The sequence below is a fragment of the Balaenoptera borealis genome (assembly GCF_965194805.1).
Source record: "Balaenoptera borealis genome assembly, chromosome: 9".
Lineage (NCBI taxonomy): Eukaryota > Metazoa > Chordata > Mammalia > Artiodactyla > Balaenopteridae > Balaenoptera > Balaenoptera borealis.
In genome coordinates this window covers 17,230,312-17,248,330 of record NC_138873.1, presented here as the reverse complement: position 1 = coordinate 17,248,330, position 18,019 = coordinate 17,230,312, and the positions used below count along the sequence as shown (strand labels likewise).

The window sequence follows — 18,019 nt, the reverse complement described above, 5'->3', positions numbered from 1 at the left end:
TGAAATTTTAAAATAATACAGTGTTTCTTCTGAGCAAATTGTTAATATGTATCAAAAGACTTAACGATTCGCCCATTCTTTACCCATCAGTTCAACAATCTAATCATTTATTCTAAAGAAAGAATGTATTAGATGCATTCGAAGTTTTACCACAGTGTTCATCGGAGTATATTTTACAATATTGAAAAATTGGAAACATGCAAATGTCCAATGATTGAGGATAGTATTTAAGTAAAGTATGGTGTACTTCTGTGTCTGAATACTATTGAATCATTAATGTATTGTCATATTTTATTTTTTGAATATTTGTTGATGTGGGGAAATGTTCAAAACACATTAATTTTTAAAAGCAAGTATAAAACAGTTTGAACAGTGTACATTGAGGGCCCCAGGGTTTCTCTAAAGGAAACATTAAGAGACAGCAGTGTGGCTCAGAGGGTCACAATTTTAAGCGGGCACTTTGTTTCTATTTACACCTGTGTTCATGTGAGGGAGGCTTTGGGGACCTTGTTAGTAACTGTGGGGGGGTGGAACAGCTAAAGATCACAAGGTCATCCTTTTTTTGTTTAAAAGAAAGTAACATAGAAGTGTATTGTGTGTGTGTGAGTGTGTGTGTATGAAGATATAAACCAAAATATTACTAATTTTTCTGATTAGGAAGATATAAGTATTTCCTTTCTCTTTTTTTCTGTATCTGCATTTTCCACAATTTCTAATTAAAAATATATCTTGTGTTAGTAGGAATAAACAATAAATGTTACTGAAATACAGATAGAGGAATGGAAATGACAGTACTTTTGTCCTCTTGAAGTTTAATGAAGGGCTAGTAATACTGCGATAATGTATTGAGCTAAGTCCCACGAGAAAGTCTGTTAGGTTGCTTTGCAGCCACCTGGCCTAAGGAAGATGAGGAGGAAAGCCAGGAAGGCTTTCCAGAGGAGGTGACACATGAACTGAATCTTTTTTTTTGGCTGCATTGGGTCTTCGTTGCTGCGCGCGGGCTTTCTCTAGTTGTGGCGAGCAGGGTGGGCTACTCTTCGTTGCGGTGCGCGGGCTTCTCATTGCAGTGGCTTCTCTTTGTTGCAGGCTCTAGGCGCGCAGGCTCAGTAGTTGCGGCGCACGGGCTTAGTTGCTCTGCGGCATGTGGGATCTTCCTGGACCAGGGATCGAACCCGTGTCCCCTGCATTGGTAGGCAGATTCTTAACCACTGCGCCACCAGGGAAGTACTGAACTGAATCTTGAAGGATGAGTAGGAGCTAGGGAAGTAGATGGGGGTGGGCAGAGATATTCCCCAAAGAGGAATCCTCAAGTGCAAAGGTGTGCAGGCACGTGAGAAATGGGGTATCTGAGATGCTGTGAGGAAGTCGCAGTATGAGAACCAGGTGCTATGAGAGGCTGTTTCCACATGGTGTCTGCATAGCTGAGCGTAACATGCACAGAAACTGGAAGTAAGGGCTCTGACCATGCAGTCCTACTTTTCACAATATGGCCTTTGGACTTTGCTCTGAGGACCTAATGAGTAGTTCCTTAGAGTGGGAGTCAGATGCTCAAATCTGTCCTCTGCAAATTTGTGTACTTATATGTGCTGGGTAAGTTCAAGTCCACTACCCAGTGAACAAGACCAGCGATGCTCTTCCTTTGTGAAGTTGATCTGCCCTGTTTCCACCTTCCCTCCACCAAGAAGCGTCGCAGGGTGGCCTGGACCAGGCTAGTCTTTCGAATATCCCGCAGTTTACTCAGATACACAGCAAGGGCTGGGAGCTATGGGGCTGAAGAGTCTCAACTTCTTCATTCTACGTGCATTATTTGCTGCAGGCCCACTGGTGCACCGGGCACCCCACTTACAAGGAGGGGAATGGACATGGTCCCTGTCCCTGTGGTCTCTGCTGTCTTCTGAAAGAGAAGCCCTTGTTGGGTGCCCCTGTAGCTCCCTACATAGAGTGTCTCCATAAAGACCTGCCTCCTCCTCTGAGAGTGGCAGCAGTGACAGTTAAAAAGGGGGGTAAAGGGACTTCCCTTGCGGTCCAGTGGTTAAGACTCTGAGCTTCCACCGCAGGGGGCTCAGGTTTGATCTCTGGTTGGGGAACTAACATCCTGCATGCCGCTTGGTGCAGCCAAAAATAAGGGGGGTGGGCAGGAGGAGACCACTGGGAGGACAAGCAGGAGATGGGTCCTTCCCTCCACCTGCCTCACAAAACCTGGCTCTTAAGGCCCAGCTCCCTCGATCTCACACTGTAGAGGTTTCAGGACCTTCCAGGCTCCAGGCCTCACAGTTAAGGTCTCCTTTCATTCTCTCAAAGGACCCTAAGAGGCTTGTCACTGTCTGTTTTATAAATGAGAGTTCACAAGTGGCATAAAGGAGACCTCAGCCTATGTCTGCGGGATTCCAGAGTTCTGGCTCTGAATCCTGCCCAGAATCTTCTGTGTATCTAAACAGCCTGTTCAGACTCAGCCTCAAATATTGGCCATTATCACTTGCTTTCATGTGTTTTTTGCTATTTACATGGCACCTAAAACAGCAGTTTGCAAGCATTAAAATAGCTCTTGTTTGAATTCCGATCAGTAATAGATAGAATGCAGATGTAATAATCACTTACCGAGCTCCGAGCTCCGGGGGTCGATTATACACAATTATATACAAACTTTGTAAAACATCAACACTTTAACACAAATGTTATTAGATGAAATTTACGTGGAGGAACACTAAGACCATAGGAGTAGAGTGATTTGCTGGAGGACTTGGAAATTAATGCCAGGCTGTTCTAGCTCCAAAGTCTATGAGTATTTCCCCACTGTCTTCGGGGCATGCACGTTTTCTTAGTTTTCATGAAGTAACAGAGAAATTCAAGTGAGACTTCTACTGACAGTCTTAAGGAATTCTCAGCACAATGATGCATGCAGTGTGGTTGTCAGTCTTGGGTGAAGGAAGCCCGGGTAGAGCTAGGGTGGTGCAGGAGCAAAACCATGAAATGTCACTGTCTTCCTCTGCCATTTACTGTCTGTGAAATGAGGTCATGTGTGCAGATACTCAACAGAGTGCCTGGGAACTGTGAGCGTTCGATAAATCTGGGTGATTGAAGTCCCACGTTGGGGAAGCACTGCCACCACTTGTGGCACATGTGGGTCCTCAGATGGCAGTGTGGAAGGGAGCGGATGTGAAACCAGAGAGGGCATCAGGGAATGGCTTTGTGAAATGGGAAACAGACAGTATAGGGAAGGTGTGGCGAACCATTGTGGGGAGAACTAATAGGAAATTCGATAAATAATGGGAGGAGACATTTTGGGGGCAGAAAAATTGAGGGAAAGGGAATTTCATGCAGAGTGAGAGATGCCAAAGGGACCCAGGGAAGGAGAGCAGGACGGGTGCCCAGGAAAAGAGGGTGAGCTCTGGCCGTCTGTGATACCCCAGGATCTCTGCTATGTGATGTCCTACCAAGAGAGGGGCCCTCGCATAGTACTTAAATAAAGACCCACGCAGTGAGAGGCACCTAGGAGCGGGTAGCTCGGACTACACAATGGGAATACATGACTTACCCCACTGAATGAATTTAGCCCTGAAAATACAGACATGACTTACAACCTGTGTCACGGAAACTTCACATGGGTTTTCAGTCCTGCCTTCTTAGATGGTGTTCTGTTTAAGTAACAGAACGTGATGTCGCTCCCTAGGCAGCCCTGAGAAAATTAAATGACCATCTACTGACAGAGTCCCGTGCTCACATTTTAGAAGCCAAGAGAACTCAGCTGCTCTGAAGTGATCATTGAAAAAATTCGGTTAAGACAGTTTTAGAAGCATCAGTGAAGGGGACCTACATTTACTCTAGTGGTTAAAATAGAAAAGAAAAGAAAACAAAACAAAACAAAGCGGGACAGAGACAGAAAGTGACAACTTTAGGAGAAAACCACAATCATAAGTTTTAATTCAGGAATTTCAAAAATAGCCCTTGGAAGGTGTCTATTTTCAATTGCGACGACTCCCTTCAGGGGGTGTTGGGAAGACTATCTGCAAAAAAGATCTTTTTTCAGTTCAGTCACTCGTGAGGGTGAGTCCTTGTCCCGGATTTGCTGAGATTCTCGCGTTCTTTTTTTCTTTCTCTGGAATTCCATAGACAGTAATTAAGGAACTGGAGGCCAGCGGGAGGTCAGGGAGCCTTCGTCAGTGAAAACAGGGATTGTTTGCCACGTACAACACTCCCTTTTTTCCTTGTGGTGAATAGGAGATTTGCTTAGAGCTGATGACTTCTGCCTTTCTTACAAGTTATGCAGTTAGCGAGGAACTGGGGAATCAGGCAGCAGGCAGCAAGCAGCTAATTGAAACCAGTGTCTTCACTTTCTTCTCCTTCGGATCGTAAGCTGTGCCGGCAGAGCCTGCCCGATCATGTAACTCCCAAGGAGCATGTTCGAGGAGTGCCTCACCGTCACTTTGAGATTACAGAGGTGACAAGCAGGAGAGAAGACGCGCTCAGAGTGGGGAGGGGGCGGGGGTCCCGGACGAGCTCAGAATCACCCCTGAGGCCTGCTCAATGCCGAAGCCGGTAAGTTCGCTGGACACGCTTCACGTGAAGGGGGAAATGTGCTTTCCGTCACTTCAAGGAAAAGCTTTTTAATTGTTCCCGGCTATGATGCTTCCGTCTTTCCTATTCAAATTCCTCTAGATTCATCCTTCTTCCCTTGTTTACTTCCCTACCTTATAACCCAGAGCATTCTTTCCTAGCTTGCTCACCCGGCATAGCTTTTGGAGGAGAGGAGTGAGTATTATTTTGAGAATAAAGCGGGCATGCGGGGGGTTGGGTGTACGTGGGGTTGGGAGCTTAGTTGCCACTTGTGGAGGTTTCTCGTGAGGAAGACTTGGTTTCGGGCAGCTTTGCACACGGCTTTTCATAAACCTACGATTGGTTTCCTTCTCTTGAAGGTTAACGCCATCGACATCGTGTGAATTTCACAGGCGAATAGATCGCCAGTTTCAGAATACTTTTCAGAAGTGCATAAATATGGTGTTCCCGTGTGTAGTTCCGGGGCGAGATAACTTAGTCGGGACAGCATGCTACGTGTTTGGAGCTGGGGAAGCAAGCTGAGTAAGTGTGGTTCTGCAAAAGGCACAGCTGTAATCCTGTGCTCAGCAAGGTCTCCAGCGGTCCCCAAAAGGGTTCTAGTTGCTCCTTGCAAGTTCGGTTTAATCTTTATTACAGCACGTTACTCCCGTGCCTGCGCGACTGTGCCACGCAGCTTTTGGAAAGCATTTGTTCTGGCGCATCATGATTTGCAAGAACTGTTTGTTACAAGGTCAGGGGCGAGTGAAGCATCTGTTACCGACCTGCAGTGTGACAGGCTTCAGTTGAACAATAAGGGGATGCTTTTACTTTGCTCCATCCAGCACACACATTTTTGTATCTACAGATGCTATTAATTGTGTTCCTTTTTTTCTGATTATCCTTAATGTAGCTGTGTTATAAAAAGTTCTCCACGCTGGCTCCATGTCTTTCCCATTAGAACATTGCAGATGTGTCAAGGACGCACATGTTCCAAAAGAAGCCGAGAAGGAGGGAGGCTCCACCCTCCGTCACAAGCCAAAAGGGCCCCATAGGCTCCTCCTCATTCAGCACCCTGGCAGGCGAATTGTGTACTCTCTCTTTAAAGCAGCTATAGTTTTGTGCCTTGGCTTGGTCAATTTGTTATGGTTTAAAACTGTGGAGCCAGCTGTCTGCAATCTGATGTAATGTTGCCATGGAAACCAGAAATGAAACACTTAAGCATTCACCACAGAATTACTACATATAGCATTAGCCAAAGTAATTAAAAGTTGAGCCATATGGGCTTTCTGGTGGAAAAATATGCAATGGAGAGGCTGGAAATTAAATGTTTCTATTTACAGTATTGTAAATCCACATCCTTTGGTGGGGTAAATCAATTGCCTTTTCTACTACAGGTTTGGAAGTGGGGGGTTTTATACAGATGATTGAGTTTTCACCTTCTAATTTAGAAGCTGGTCAAACTAAAGTTGATCTTAGCCCTCTGACCTGGGCTAGGACAGGGAGGGGAAGAGATACCATCTCGTGTTTGAATGTATATAAACATATACTGTTATTTTTTTTCACTGTAGTTTATTTAAAACCTGTTTTATAATAACTGAGTCTACTTCTTGGAATCAGTCATTCATTTTATATACATTGCAGAGTTCCCTCATCTTCTACAAAGTTCCTCTAGGTGTGGGGATTTCCTTTATATACCCATATCTGTTTCTTAATTTTAAAAAATTCTCACACCCCCATCTCACACATATATCTCTGGGGGGTGTATTTTCTGAATAAAAAGACAAGTCTTTTCTTCAGCATTTGGGAAGTGGCACACGCTTATTTAAAAGGAGACACGTGAAATGAGGAATTTAAGCTTTACTCCTTAGTTTAAAAGAAAACTGCATGCCGTTTACAGAGTCTTTATGTTGAAACAGCTGGAGAGAATTTTTTAAAGGCAAGTATTTCACAACTCTTTTTCCTCTGGACCCAGAAGGAAGTGAGAAGTCAACACCTCTCTCAATAAAAAGCATCCTTGGGATACACTGTTCAACTACCTCCAGTGACTTCTGGGCTCACTTAAGAGGAGATTTTCTATTTTTAAAATGATATAATAATAAGATATATATATATATATATATATCCTGAATGACTTTGGTTTTATCCTACATGTCTCTTCATATAAATTGTGCTGCCTCTATCTCATCTAGGGTTCAAAAACATGCAATGCAAAGAAAGTTATTGGTTGCTATGATTTGTGATTTGTCCGTGGCAAACACCTCCAGACTTAGTTTTTTTAAAGAAAAAGAAAAATAACACTAATTCAAAGTTCTAAAAGAGTTCTTGTTTCTGAAAAATAGATGGAACATGTGAAAGCAATTAAATAAGTACCTGGAATATGTTCTTTTTCGCCCCAGTGAATCTGGGGCAGAGGAAAGTAGGACTGGTGGGGCATGGGGTGGAGGTAGGGGAGGTCATTGCCTTTAAATCTGTTGTCCTGGTTTAACTGTTTTGAGTTCTCCCTGAAAAGCTCCTTCCCATGGTCTGTTTCCTACAAGTGATTTGTGTCTTCGTGGACTCAAGATTTTTGTATTACTCCTTTCCAGGTCCCATTTCTCTTTTTACTTCCCCCCAGCCCCCATGCACACCACCACCAGCAACCCCCAGGCTAGGTATGAGTGATCTTCATCCTGGGATGCAGCTTCCTGAATCTTATTTATGGACAACCTGTGCTTATTTCATTTTCACTTGACTTCAGAATTTTTTAACGTGAGGGTTATAGATGGTCTAGATTTGTAGGTACAGAAGCTTTCTGTAATCAAGTGTTGACTCTTCTATTAGAAGTACTTGACTTTTGAGATACATCAAGAAGGCAGAATGTTTTTCAGTGTTTATGTGTCATTCCATGCACTGTGGTTTTGTTCAGGTGCTGATTACCCAGAATGAGGGCTAACCAAGTTCTCATTCCTCTGGTTGACCACTCCGACCATTCCATCGCAAACCAACAATTCATCCAAGAAAAAGTAAAATTCAAATCAGACAATTGCCATTATGTAGTAGAAGCTGTACTTATTATTTTAATTTGTTACATTTTAAGTTTTAGACCAAATGCCTTAAGCCTGATTACCAGCATGCAATGTATCCTCCTTCCCCTATTATCTGGGCGTCGATTTCTGCTCTTCATTACCGGGTAACCAGCAGTTAACCTTAATTCTGAAATGTGTATGCAATATTTTACCTAGGACCTTTAAAGAAATTGGACGTTGACATACTTCACAGAAGGGAAGCCTGAGAAATACCCCTGTCCCGATGACTGGCCATTCATGGGTTAGAATAATTATTCTTTAGCGAGTTAATGGTTTGCTTATAATTTTGCAGTGAGAAAGTGCAATGGCTCCAGTGCTGGGAACTCCAGGGCGAGGACAGAGGCCATGATATGGGTCGTATCTCCCTTACGTAGGGCCAGAGTGCTACAGAAATACTTGCGGACTCACAGCAGGCACTATTTTTTTCTGCCTAAGTAATTAATATAATCCCTACCTCATTTGCTCTTGAACTGTTCTCTGCTAACTCTTGCTTACCTATTTAGTTTCTATAAAATTGGGATGAACGAGAGCATTTCTTGGAGGGGGGAGTTCTCCTTATTAGGCTCGTGTTCGGAGATGTGGTTTGTTTTTGGTTGGAGGCATTTCTCTCCGGACTCTGTCAGTGAACTAGGCTGGAGGAGATGGAGAGAAGGCTGTTGGCAAGATGCGCGGGGTGAACTGGAGACGCCCGGAGCGGCCCGGGCTCTGCGCACTTCCGCCGGGCTCTGCGCACTTCCGCCGGGCTCTGCGCTCCCGGGGGTACCTGCGCGCCGGGCCCGGGCGGCACGTCCGCTGAGTTGGAGACTCTGTTTCACATTTTGAACAGATAAAACAGAGGAAGCTGCATGTTGAATGTTGAAGCTAACTTGGAAACGAGACCCGCATTTTGTTCACAAGGAAAGGATTGTTTTTCGCTTGGGTCACTGCTGCAGAGAGACTTTTTTTCTCTCTCTCTCTCTGTAATGTTTGATACTTGAGGGAAAACAGCTGGGCTGAGCATACTTGAGTCACTGCAGAGCGAAATGGGATTCTGGGGAATATGGACTGGACTGTATGGCTGAAAAGGTCAGCTTTTTCCCTTGTCCCTCATGGAGGAATGCAGGGCCTGTCCCCATGCTGGCCTTGTGAGCTCTCGCAAGGAGCTGGGAGAGGCCGAAGGAGGGATGGCTGAGACGTGGCAGACGGTCCTCACAAATGGGACCGAAGATGGCTCTTTGCATCTCTTCCGTTTTCCTGCCCTGCTGTTTTTGATTTTCGGGGAGGACTGGAACAAGTCAACAGAATTTGGGTTTGGAGAAGTAGTCGATGACCACGTTAAACAGCGAGTCCTGATGGGCCAGACAGAGAGCCTGGCCCAAACCACAGCAGTGTAACTGGAATTACAGGGCCAGCCTAGGAGAGCATCCTGCCCGAGCTCTCTAAAAGAGACCCGGAATTCATTGAGACAAATGCACCACATGCCGGGCCAGGGCATCGGTGTGTGTTGTGGTGCCTAGGACCTAATTCTCCACCAAATTAGACCTTAAGATGATGATACGTGTTGCTCCAAGAACCTGTTGGGCAGCTTTGTTGGTGCCCCAAGTTCAGCTGCAGAACTGCCAGAGTTCAGACTGGCCGTGAGGGCAGAGCTGCACCGGGCAATTATCTGATTAACTTTTCCTTTGTTTCTTTGCCAGTCAAGAGAGCAGTCGGATGATGAGACTGAGGAGTCGGTGAAGTTTAAGAGGTTACACAAGCTGGTAAATTCCACTCGCAGAGTGAGAAAGAAACTGATCAGGGTGGAAGAAATGAAAAAGCCCAGCACTGAAGGTAAAAGAGCAGACTCCACCCCGCTTATTCCAGAGTAAATCATTTGGGCTCCGTCTATCAGTAGAAAATATGAAAGTAGTAAAAGGGTTGAGTTCTGGCTGAGGCTGGCGGAGGGAGAATTCGGGTCTGCAGGTGAGCAGGGGAACGCTCAGTACCTTCTGGAATGGAGGATCCTGGCGCCCGGCGTTCCAGGCGCTTAGTTATTTAAACATTACAAAGATGGGAAATGGCTAGTGTATGACAATGAAATCTTCTCGAGATGTGGTACGGCTTTCATTTTGACCTTATACCATTTTATATAAACTTTATTTTATAACACCTTCTGAGTGTAAGCCTCTGCTCCCAAAAGGACGGTGGTTCTAACCCCGTGAATTTAGTCCAAGTTTAATATACCTCCATCTCAAACAAACGTCTTAACAAACGAGGCACTTAATGTCCTTTCAGATCTTTGAGGGATGATTTGTTCTTCCTGGAAATGGTCTCAAGTCTCAGTTCCAATGAGGCTTTAAGGACCTCACATTCTATGTGGATCCTTAAGAGCTAGATCCCTGGCTAAGCCACTTGTCAGAGGAAGCAGTAATGTCAAAAGGGGCATGAGCTTGGATTTACTGCAGTGAATAGTTAACCTTTGAAGTGCAATTATGACAGTTTGAATCTCAACCGTGTCCATCTTTCTTATTGTTAGTAAAGTGCGTTTGCAGCATCTTGTAAAATTCTTCCAAAAAGTTACAATAAAAGAGTAAGGTTTCCTGTTTGGAAAACAATTAGTGAATTGAAGGAAATACTGGAAAGAATTTTTTTTTTTTTCTTTTTAAAGCACATTACTTTTTAAAGTGTCACATCTACATTGCAAGGAAGTTCAAAATTTTAACATGTAGATTTAAAAAATATCATTATAGAGGCTTTTTGGTCGTACATAAATCAAACCTTGGAGCGAACTGAATTCCCCTTTATTTAAATAGATGAGGGTTTCTTGCTGTTATTACTGCTGTTCTTAAAATTTTTGTTTGATGTAATTATCAGTTTAAATCCCCTGGAGGAATACTGAAGGTGAGGGGGTCACTGTGGGAAAGTGGAGATAAAAAGGGAAAAGAAAAGAGGAGAGAGACAGAGAAACAGAGGGAGAGACAGAAACTCTATCCGCTTCACGGCCAGTTTCATAAACTTAGAGTTGTGTTTAGTTCCAGGGTTTCATCTGGGTGTCTCTTGCATGGTAATTCCGGGTGCAATGCTGATTTACATTTGGCTGTTCTAATACCTGCCTGTCTGTCATGATTTCACAGGACAGCATATAGCCTGACTTCCTCTCCCCGTGGCAGCTCTTACTGAAATCACACACAGTGTCGTTTGGTAATATTAAGTAGAACCATATGGAAAAGCCATCATTCAACGTTGGGAGTGTTGCATTTTTAAAACAAACCTCATGCATGCTTGCCAAAATTAAATCTCATATATCATGCATAGATTGGTGGGTCTTGTCCATAAATGAGATAAATGGGAGAAGTACCTGGTCCTGGACCTGCCACCCAGGAGCCCCTTCATATGTGATAGTCGTATGTGTTGGGGCAGCCTTCCCACTAGAATAACACTCATAGAAACGCAGAAATATTCTCATTTGTATATTTATGTCAGAATAAATCAATTCAACTGTCTCTGAGAGACATAGTTGAAAAAATGGGGAAATATACCAAAAGAGGTAGCTGTAGGGTAAAAAGTAATAACTATACGGACTTTTAGCTCTGAACTTTGATTCATCTTGGTATGAATTAGGTGTCCTAGATGGAAGATGGATCTAGTGAGTTTGAATCCCCAGTGACACGTCTGGTGTCTGGGGAGCTGGGGTGCTATTGACCAGGCTTGCCATTGTCACCAGGAGAGGCCCCAGGTGTGTGTGCAGCTGAGGTCATCCACTGCAGGCTGCACCCAACACCGTGCTAGATGAGAACGCCTCCATCCCTTGCATGGTAGAACTTTCTGCAGTTCCTCAGTAGCAAGAGAACTGATGCTGGTACAGAGAGGCCACCTTGGCACCTGCTTTGCAAAGCTGGAGAGATTCATACTCCCAATAACCCCCTCCTGCCCCTGGGCCTTCAAAGAGCTGATCCTTTTGACTTCCCTCATGCCTGTGCCAATACTAAGTTGTCTGAATAATAATAAGCATTTATTAATTAATTAATTTAATAACGGAGAGCCTTCTGTGCGCCAGCCACTTTCCTAAACACTTTAGATTTTGTGTTCCTGTTAATATGTCATCTTCAGAATAGCCACCAGGGGCAGGCACTAATACTACCCTCATTTCACAGATAAGGAAACTCCGACAGACACAAAGAGGGGAAGTAATTTACTCATGGTCACCGAGCCAGCTGGCCGGAGACCCAGAGTTACGTCTGAGCAGCCTGACTCCTCTACCTCCTGGGTCTGTACTCTGCTCCCACCCCATCTCTCACCCCCCAGCTCTGGAGTCTTGGAAAAGCCAGGAGAGTTACAATCCATCACCCAGTCTTACCCTTGTAACTTGAGTTGCAAGTCCTTATCTGGGGCATGCATGACCTTAGACAATATGAACTTGTAGGCCAGGGCAGCGCCCTTCATCCAGCCATTTCTGTGTCTTCTACCTAAAGCTGATACCCACCCACTCTCTTCCCTCATTTCTCCAGTTCATCTGTAACCCGCTAATGAATCATTAGCTTTTGTACAGTGCTTTTCAGCTTCTGAAGTACCTTCACATATCTCTCTTCATTTAATTTTATCCTCTCAATAGCCTTATAATAGAGACTAATAAAATAGGTAGGCAGTGGGAATTCCCTGACTGTCCAGTGATTAGGACTTAGTGCTTTCACTGCTGTGGCCTGAGTTCAATACCTGGTCGGGGAACTAAGATCCCACAACCCTCACGGCACGGCCAAAAAAATAAATAAAATAAAATAAAATAGGTAGGCATTATTACAGGTGAGGAAACAGACTCAGAGAGATGAAATAATTGCCCACCGTCATGGAGATGGTGAGTAGCAGAGCCAGGGCTGGAATCTAGGGCATAAATCTGTGTTCTTGGCATTAAGCCGTCCTGTATCCTGCCTCCTTCCTCTTGTCAGAATCACCTTTCCTTCCGTAGTCTGATCTCAGCTGAGCAAGAAGCAAATCACACGCCAAATGATGGAATGAGCGCATCTTGTGATTGTCGTACTTTTGACTTGATACTTGTACTTTCAAGTCAGAGGTGGATGGGAGAAGTAATGCTCTCTAAACCCAAGGAATCCAGTCCGGGCTGGGATTTCAGGCCTTGGGTAAGGCACAGACAGAAGAACCTGTACCACGTGAGGACTGCCCTCAGCACAGGCTAAGGTGGCCTCTTTGGAAGCATTTGCCATGTTTCCCTCCAAACTCTTTACCAGATGCCGACGTGCCAGAACCAGGAAGTAGAGCTACATATATCACGGGCATGTGTGAACCAGCTGGTCCCAAGCTCAAATGTGACACGGAAGTATTGGAATCTCTGATGACAACGCCAAATATAGAATCCAGAAAACTTCCAGACCACTGCTGAGTGACAGGTCCTTAACTTCCCCAAGGCCCCTTAAGACTATGCATAAATAAGGGCCTTTGCACACCTCTGTGGACACCTGGGCTAAATATGAAGTCATGATCTGTGATTGGACTACTTTCAGAGAAAAGTCCTCTGTTGGGCTGCCCCTGCCACCAGGCTATGCCTCTCAGCCCCATCACTTCATCCCTGGAAGTGGAGGGTAGACTGTATCCGGAAGAGGTTGCCATTTTTACTTCCAGTAACGTGAGGACCCGTGGTCTCCAGTCCATATTAGGTGTCCTGAGGAAGGAGCGGGAGACATTCATGATGTGTGCACACTGCTTCTGGTCCGGCCAGTGTTCATCAGAACCATAGACGCTGCTTTTAAACTCCCTTGAAAGATCCGGGAATAATTCTTGAGTGAATATATTTGTGCTGCAGATTATGGAGAACTTTGGATCAGATATAATTTTGAATCTCCCTCCCCACCACCATCTCCTTGACATCAAAACCAACCTTGGGTTGTGTTTAATAGCAGCAGTCCTTTTTATATTTGTAACTGTAATTCCCATCAGTTGGAAAACTAAGAAACTTCTGGAATTTTAAAGGCCTGCTTACCAGTCGCTCATCTTTTCCCCCTCTGGAGTGAGCCACCCTCTCCCTTTATCTTTGACATTTAACCACACACTGGGACCCTCATCCCAGGTGGTATATTTCGTGCCATCCCTCTGTTCCAAGGAGCTTGGTGCCTATTCCTCTTCACAATTCGGCTGGCAGAAAGCTGCAGTGCTCAAAAGTTTCCTTATAATTAAAGGGACACAGCCAGTTAGGATCACTACACCCAGAGTTTGACCTACTTCTTTTCTCACAGATGTTCACATAACACACACAGAAAAGAACTCAATTTTCCTGCCAGCAAGTCCAAACCTTTCCACTGGGCTCTGGAAGTCTTGGCTGGATACCTGGCTCCAGTGACGGCTTGAAGAGCTGGAATCCTTGAGAAGAAATGGAACACTCCATGGGGCTGCTTGCGTGTCCAGGCCCTCAAATGCCCTTGCTGCTTTGTAGCAGGGCCTGCGTTGATGGGAATGTCTGTCTTGGATCACCCAGTTCCGCAACTTTTTGTGTTTGGCTTATCAAGTGGGGACCATTTGTCAGTTGCATTTGCAATCTACGACCCTTTATGGCGTTTCCTCACCCAAACTTCTCCCTTGGTGACTTAATTACTTAAATGGCATATGTACCAGTAGAAAAATCACTGTCAGCCACATGGCATTCATCACACTCTGACTATGAAAAGCCAACCAGACTCAACAGGAGAGCCTTTCAGAAGGGGGAACGATTCTGATTCCTAGCTTCTGAGGATTGCACTTGCAAACTGGGAAGGATAATTATCGTTAAATGCTAAGGAATATTGTGTTATTGATGGGCTTAGAGTGTCCAAATGCCATTTTTAATAGGTCTGTTAAGGTGTTTGGTCTACAAAGGTATTGAGAGGAGGAGGAGAAATCGCATCTGAAACCTTGTAACATTCAGCCTGTGTGAAACCATTATTTGCTCAGGTTATTTTCTTTTTTATATGCATTTATTTAAGCAGGAGCTGGGTTTTTGGGGGGTAAGTGATTGTGGGGAGGGGCATCCCTGCGGTCGCCGCATGGTTTAGCTTATGTTTTGCAGGGCTGGGGGTCTAAAGACGGATCTGCGAGAGAACGCCAAGGTTTGTTGACAGGAGCCCGTGACTGTGTCTGTGTTGATTCCCTCCAGGCGGGGAGGAACAGGTGCTTGAGAATTCCCCGGTCCCGGATGAAAGGTCTGCCCTGTACTCTGGAGTGCACAAGAAGCCGTTTTTCTTTGATGCCTCTCCTGAGAAACCTCCAGAAGATGATTCAGACTCTCTCACCACTTCTCCATCATCCAGCAGCCTGGACACCTGGGGTGCCGGCCGGAAGTTGGTCAAAACCTTCAGCAAAGGAGAGAGCCGGGGCCTGATCAAGCCCCCCAAGAAGATGGGGACCTTCTTCTCCTACCCAGAAGACGACAAGGCCCAGAAGGTGTCCCGCTCCCTCACCGAGGGGGAGATGAAGAAGGGTCTCGGGTCCCTGAGCCACGGGGTAAGTACTGATGGCGTTTGCTTCTATGACAGCCACCGTCGCCGGCACCACCTCCTGGTGTCCCTAGAGGCGGTTCAGAGCGTCCGGAAGCAGATCCGCTTGAAGAAAACGGATACTAATTATTCGTGTTCTAGAGCTTTCCTCTGCCAGCGTCCCTCTAGAAAAGGCATCAACAGCACCACCTGCGACCTGCAGCTGCTCCGGCAGAAACCCAAAGGGGGCGGGGTCTGTGGCGGCCCCGGCAGGAGGGTGCGCGGGCGCCCCTCCGTCAGCGAGTTCAATGTCACGTACGTGGTGGAACGCAGCCTGTACAGCCACCTGAACCTGACCCAGCTAGTGCGTCCTGCCTCAGACAGGACCCTGAGCAAGGCCGAGAAGCAGGACCTGAGACGGTGCTTGCTGGAGGAGGAGGAGGAGGCCAAGAGGAAGTGGGCCGCCACGGTGGACCGCTGTACCAAAGGGGTTCTCTTGAGAATCCACCAGAAGTCCGTGAGTCACAAAGACGGTCATGGGGACGGCCTTGTCATTTCTGTGATGTGCAGTCAAGCATTATGGCCTTTCTTGCGTGCAGCCTGGCGTCCTCGCCGCTCTTCTCATGGTCTGTCCCTCCATCACCTCCATTCCTGCCTCCGCTTTCCTTGAGGAATGGCTTCTCTCTCTTTCCCATTTGTCCTCTTGCCAGTTGAAGCTGTTTGAGTTTTAATTTAAAACTAAACATTGAAGCTGATCCAGAGAAGGGCTCTCAGAGTACAGGGGTGGGGTCTGGCCTCCTTCTAGAAGTGGCTGTCTTGAGTCGCAGCCATCGTGTCACTTGGCCTCAAGGAAGCTGATTCAAAACAGAAGGAAGTTTTGCCCTTAAAAGAGATGTTTCTTCTCTCAGTGAGTTAAAACAATAGGAACTAGCTCGCGGTAGATTGCCGCCATCATCGTCGCCAATTTGGTGACTTGAAAAACACTGTAAAGTACTTTCTTTTATTACTAGGGGCAAACAGAAAGTTCTCAGAGCTAAAAGGAAAGAAAAATTAGAACTCTTTTGTTTCACTTAAGTATATTTGATGTGCTTATCTTTTTAAAGAAAAGGATCAACGTTTGGAAATATCCTCCACTGCCCCATAGGTTATTCCGTACATAGCAAGGAATAAAGTACTTATTACTTCCAAATAATGAAATGGTCTTCAGTGTTATTACTGAATTATTAGAGACCTAGTAAAATTTATTTTCAGGGCAAGGCTTATATTGAACTGGAGAACATAGGGATTTAATCCCCCTGAAATTCCCACCCAACTTTTAGTTTGCACAAGAGCCCATATAAAATGGCGCAGGGTGTGGAGGAACTGTACGCTTCCTGGCCCCTGGCGCCCTGCTTAATCCACCTGGGTCTGCTGGCCTGTCCCCTTTTATAGGTCTGAAGGAGTAGACTGACTGTACTGCCACCTCCCATGCTGGCTTCTCCCAGAGTTCCTTCACATTTGTAACATGTTCTTCCCCAGACGGTTGCTGTAATTTAAATTCATTCAATCAAGTTCTGCTTTTGTGGTCAATGCCATCCTTAAAGGATGCTTAGGTCCGTACCAGCCCTTAGGTTTTCCAAATATTCCCATGTGTTGACTTTCTTGCTCGATCTCCACTTTTTTCACATTCTTATAAATCTTGCAACACTTTTAATATTATCAGTAACAGCTTTTCCTCTGGCTCTTTGTCATGGCAACAGTCTCGGTTGGTTTTGTTTTTGTTGTAAAATAACAGTTCTTTGTTATTATTTCTTGTTGTCACTCCTTCAGTTCTGACCCACAGATCTTTTAGGAAATACTTGTGGCTACTTAGTCTTGGTATAATTTGTTTTTTACCTTCAGAGGTGTTGTGCCTAGTTCATCTGCCTCTGTACCTTTGGACATGACCTTGATAGAACAGATCCACCTCTTCTCTGTGAATTGATGACTCAGCCCCATGGGTTTAAATGCAATACTGAGAGTTTTTCCGATTGAGTGCCTTGAGTTGCTCATGTATCCCTTATATTATTTATTGACCGGTTAATGATAAAACTTCATCAGGACCTTCTCTCTAGAAGTTATATTTCCAAGATTTGTGCCATTGTGGGCCCTTGTGTGCACATTGTGAGCCAGTGATTAATTCTTCATTGACGTTTGAGTATGGACATTTGGACAAGCTTGTTTTCACGTACCAATTCCACCCCCTGTAAAAGTGGCACTCTGTAACCTCTATCCCCAGTACCAGCCTGAGGCTGGGTATTTTTAAAGTACTATGAACTTGAGGCAGTACTGGACAGTTTTAATACTTGCTGAAATACGTGTTCAGTGCTGAATCAGAAATTTGTACATACCGTTTCTTGTAAGTATAATTGTACAATCAAGAAAACAAAATTTAATTTTCTAATTATTCAGAGAACATAGGGGAATGTAAGTTCTTTTTCTTTTGGCCGCACTGTGCAGCATGTGGGATCTTAGTTCCCCGACCAGGGATCAAACCTGTGCCCCCTGCAGTGGAACCTCGGCGTGTTAACCACTGGAGCACCAGAGAGGTCCCAGAATATAAGTGTTTTAACAACAGAAGAGGATTTTTTTGTTTGTTTTTTGTTTTTTTAAGGGATTAAAATAATTTCTTTACTTGGTTTACTCAAAAATTGTTTTCCTTTCTTCTTGTCATATATCTCTTTCATTTTATTCAAAAGTATAGTTTCCTTTACTCTTCAACCTTGATCTTTTTGTCTTTCAAAAAATGCCGTATTTGCTTGATGAAACCTCAGGGAAATGACAATGCTTTGTACTCACTGGAAACGGTCACTTGTTTTGCTTTTTATTTGGTCATTCAATTTTTGTTTGGGGGAACAGACATGCATGACATTTTGGAATTTTGTCCATTTAAAAAAAAAAATCCAAACCCCCCCAAAACGTGTTTTCAGCTGCATGACCATTCCATTGACTGGCTCTTCTCATCCACAAGCATCTATCTAAAATGTT

At 44.8% G+C, this 18,019-nt stretch overlaps 1 protein-coding gene across 5 annotated transcripts in view; it reads left to right on the top strand.

Moving 5' to 3' along the window:
• The window catches only part of SASH1 (SAM and SH3 domain containing 1), a 250,699-nt gene that overhangs the window by 204,145 nt on the left and 28,535 nt on the right, over positions 1 to 18,019 (top strand). For 2 of the 5 annotated variants that reach the window (XM_082405434.1, XM_082405433.1), the window contains exons 9-10: positions 9,275 to 9,407; positions 14,695 to 15,530. In XM_082405434.1, the coding sequence (XP_082261560.1) occupies positions 9,275 to 9,407; positions 14,695 to 15,530 (969 nt within the window). Of the gene's footprint in view, positions 1 to 4,380; positions 4,537 to 9,274; positions 9,408 to 14,694; positions 15,531 to 18,019 lie in introns of those variants that run through there. The other 3 variants (XM_082405436.1, XM_082405437.1, XM_082405435.1) reach the window with 3 other exon arrangements.